Raw genomic sequence first — 4484 nt, forward strand, 5'->3', positions numbered from 1 at the left:
TGTCTATATATATATATATATATATATATATATATACAACTCATAAACAATACTCAAAAAATAGATTTAATGATGTTTTTTAGAGGGCTATTCGTGTGATTTTAGAAAAAAAAATTGTTATGCAGGAGAAGTATGACCAGCTCTGGGAGAGATAGATGGAAGTGACTAGCCATACCTCATTGTCCGCCAACAATAATGGTAGCCAGTCTACCGCTGCTCAGTGAAAATTTAAGTTGTGAATGCAAGTGATGGGGAAGAAAAAAGGGAGAATGTACGGCCTAGAAGCAAAGGGCATAACATTTGAGGTTGAGTCCTCTCGTACAGCTATGGGTGGCTCTAGCTCGTCATAGACTTAACATGAGGAGCTTGTCAGGCGAGTCATGATGATGAATGAAGAGCATAAACAAGTGCGTAAATGACAACAAATTATTACAAATAATTTAGCATGCTTGACAGAGAGTTTATGATCACTTAGGCAAGCAAAATATGAGTGTTGTGGAGTAGTGTGAGATGGAGGAGGAGCTGGATGAGGATGAGGAGCATGATTAGGATTTTGATTATGTGTTTGTTAATGTTCCACCGCTATAGGGGCTGATTATATATTTTTTCCATTTCTGTTTAATCGAACATTTAATTTCTATAGTAGTGAACTTTGAACACTTTGATCCGTTTATCTTTAATTTCATTTGGTTTCACTATTTAGATATGTTGGAGATTTATTTTATTACTTCTGATGATAGATAAATGTCCTATTATTTTTCTTGTGTTTGTTCTGCACATGTATGTGAAAATCCAATGATTTTGTAGTGTTTTTTTTTTTGTCTGTTACAGGGTTGCGTCAGATTAACATTAGAATATTCTGATGTTAATATGTTGTTCCAACACTTTAGCATCTAATCTTGTCATTGCTAATTGGCGTCCAACTTGGCCAACGCTAATTAGCGTCGAAAGGTAGAATATTTGCATGCCTATATTAACGTCAATACCATCCCAATAGGATGCAAAATCGCTATCTGTCCATTTAAATATCTTGAAAAACTAGGTCTAAGCTAAGTTGAACGGCTTCATTAGGACTAATATGAACTCGTCAGAGCTATCATGAACTCATCAGTATGCTTTCAAACTCACAAGATCATAGTGACCTCATCGTAACATACACATGGCAAGACAAATTTAATTAATGTGTACTCAATTAAACTTAGAAGTTGGTCTTGAGCTTTCATTCATGATAGATGGCTTCGTTCCATCAAGTCGTTGAGATTGTCCTGGCCAATTCAATGACTTCATTCAATGGGATGGCTACTTCAACCAACAAGATGGTCTTTTTCACCGTTGATTTCATTTAAATCAGTTACTGTTCACTATAACTAGAGGTGTAAATAAGCCGAACACAAGCGAGCCCAAGCTCAGCTCTTGTTCGGCTCACTTATATTTCGAGCTCAAAAAGTGTGTTTGTGTTCGGCTCGTTTGCTTAATAAGCCGAACACCGAACACAAGCTGTTTACGAACAAAGAGTCATTTTGGCAACCCTAATCATGTAGCGATAAGATGTTAAGGGTTGGAGCAAGATTTAGAAATTATTGTTTATATTAAAACATCATTAGAATTTAATTTAATAATTTTTATTCTATTTTCTTAATTAATACTTTTAATTGATTATAAATCTTTGTAGTCTTATAGCTAATTTAATTTTTAAAAAATATTACTCATCAATCTATATATATATATATATATATATTTATCTTTATTGATTTGAATTAATTTAAATTCAACTCTGAAAAATTTTATAGTTGTGATATTATATTTTTAATATTGGGTGAAATTATTTTCCATTCGATTGATTAATTATATATTTATTTTCATAAAACATATTTAAGTTCTTAAATCATATTTAATAATTTTGAAATTGTTGAATCTAATATGTTTGGTAGACTACGCTCAAGGAATAGAGCGTTGGACCGAGAGATGGAACGTGAAAGAGCGAAAAAAGAAGAGAGAAGAGAAACACTTCCCGAGCAGGGGAAAATGGAGTGCTCCTGGGCTCTGTGACTCATTTTATTCTATTAAAGATATGTTACAATTGAGATCCCTCTTCCTCCTCTGGAAGGATCTCTTTTACATCATAAAACTCTCATATTTATAGAAGATATGAGGAGGTAGAAAATATACAAAAATTGTTTATTTAGTCATGTTTTGAAGAGAGAAGCGAAAAACATTTTAGTTATTTTTATTTCGACTATTGGTTCATCTCGAGATCGATGTAAACTTTCAAGTTCATGTTTGTCGGCCGATTGAAGTGAGATAGTAGAATTTGGCTGGTCGATTGAAGTGAGCTGACATACTTATTAAATTACCTCGAGATCGATGCAGTCTATTCTTGAATATACAGAAATTAAAATGACTCACCAAATTCTGACAGAAAAATCTCGAAATATAAATATGCCAAACACGAGCTGGGCCTAGACTCGCTCGCGTTCAGCTCGTTTACACCTTTATGTAAGTACCCCAATCAAAAAACGAAAAACTCAAACAGACAACATTAATTAATGCAAGAATTAATGAAAAAAACATAGATTTGAAATCAATGCTAGAAAATGACAGTCTACAATCCCAATTGCAATTGAAATAATAATTAAAAAAAACTAATTAACCACCTCCATCCTTAAACTCCTCCTCCTCCATTGTATCAGTCATCCCCCTCCCCCTGGTCTCCGGCAAGCACACCGCAAACATCCCACAACACCCAATCACCAAACCAAACACCCCAAATGACATCACCCTCCTCCTCCTCCCCTCCGCCACCACCACCGGCGCCACCACCCCTCCCACCACCAACGCCTGCCTCACCATCGCTATCGCCGAGTTCCTCACGCACGTCGGAAAAAGCTCGATGCTGCTTATCAGCACGAAGCTGAACGCCGTGCACGCCGAAAAGAAAGCCGCGAGCTCGGTCGCCATTTCGGCCCACCCCCCTCCGCCGCCCATCGCCGCGCAGGCGATGCTGAATAGTCCGCTGGCGGCGGTGAAGGCGAGGGTGGAGCTGCGGCGGTTCATGCGCGATATGAGGCAGAAGACGAAGAGGGAGGAAGGGAGTTCGGTGAGGGCGTTGAGAGCCACGCTGAGGTAGAGATTGGAGCTGAGGTTACCGAGGTTGAGAGGCATGCCGTAGTAGACCATGCCGACGCCGAAGCTGACGGTCATTAGTGCAGTTAGTCGCCGGAATGCCCAGCGGTTCTGCCATAGCTTCTTGGCGGAGGAGAAGATGTTGTCGGAGGTATCGCGGGCTGCAACAAAAGCAAATTTTGTATATAAAAAAGTGGTTATGCTCTCCTTATAAAAAATATTTCTTCCGGATGAAGTCTGTATGAACGGACGGCCAACGATCACCGGCCACATGTATGTCGATGATGCATATGATGAAGTGGCCTCAGTAGTTGGTCGTCCGGAAGTGTGGTGCGTGGACGAAATGTTCTCCTTTTCTTAGGAGGTAAACTGATCTTATGGACCCAATATAGGAAGGGGTAGAACAATAAAGAATAAAATGATATTTTATAAGGTAAAATTGATATTTTAGGAGAGAAAAGACCAATTTAGACAAAAAACCTTCAACACTACGTACGTCAGTGAGGTTACTCAGAGGGTATTGGGCGTTATATCCGTGTTATACACTCTTTAACCTCCCTGTAACCTAAATATAACCTACAAATATATGAAAACATAAGTGCAGAACTTACTAGAAAGTACAGATATGTTACAAGGGGTATAACGCAGATATAACCTCTCAATACCCTCTGAATAACCTCTCTGATGTACGCATATGAGTCTGCCCTTAATTGTATATTGTAAAATTATTAATTTTATTTTAAGATTATATGATACATATGCATGAATTTAACAATATATTATAAAATTTTCAAAATAAAATCATCAAATTAAAATTTTTATTCTAAATAAAAATAAGATAGGAATATAATCTTTATTTTGTATTAAATTTCTATATTCCAAACGTCAAGAATTTGATTAGGTTGTCCAAATTAATAATATCAAATTAAATTACTGAATTTATTTTAAGATGAATTCAATAAAAAAATTATTTACTTTTCTGCATAAAATATTTATTTTTAAAAAAATTTAATGAATTTAAGACTAATGGGGGCTTATTTTGAGAGAAATATCTGCTAAAAAGGTTTAAAAAGTAAAAGTTGAATTTATTTTGGAGTTTTTGGCTTGATAATTAAAAGGACAGTTTGGTTTATAAAATTAATTAGCCACTCATGTAATGTTAAAGCTGCTAATCAATGTCTAAACTTTACAAATCCAATTCAATTTCACTTCTGCTGGCATGTACTGATTGTCTGTGCCAAGCAAGGAGAATAAAATAATAAACAATAAAAATACTATAAAGTTCTTACTTAAATAAGTCTACTCAATTTGGGCACCACATGCATACCTACTGTGTGCATATATATATATATATATATATA

At 35.9% G+C, this 4484-nt stretch overlaps 1 protein-coding gene across 1 annotated transcript in view; it reads right to left on the reverse strand.

Moving 5' to 3' along the window:
* Positions 1-2587: 2587 nt before the first annotated feature.
* Positions 2588-4484, reverse strand: part of LOC110033397 (organic cation/carnitine transporter 3-like) — a gene marked incomplete at its 5' end in the record, with an annotated part of 2607 nt that continues 710 nt past the window's right edge. Inside the window, 1 exon segment of the mRNA XM_020737363.1 lies at positions 2588-3284. Within this exon segment, the coding sequence (XP_020593022.1) occupies positions 2647-3284 (638 nt within the window).

This window comes from Phalaenopsis equestris, unplaced genomic scaffold (genome assembly GCF_001263595.1).
Source record: "Phalaenopsis equestris unplaced genomic scaffold, ASM126359v1 Scaffold000002, whole genome shotgun sequence".
Classification (NCBI taxonomy): Eukaryota; Viridiplantae; Streptophyta; class Magnoliopsida; order Asparagales; family Orchidaceae; genus Phalaenopsis; species Phalaenopsis equestris.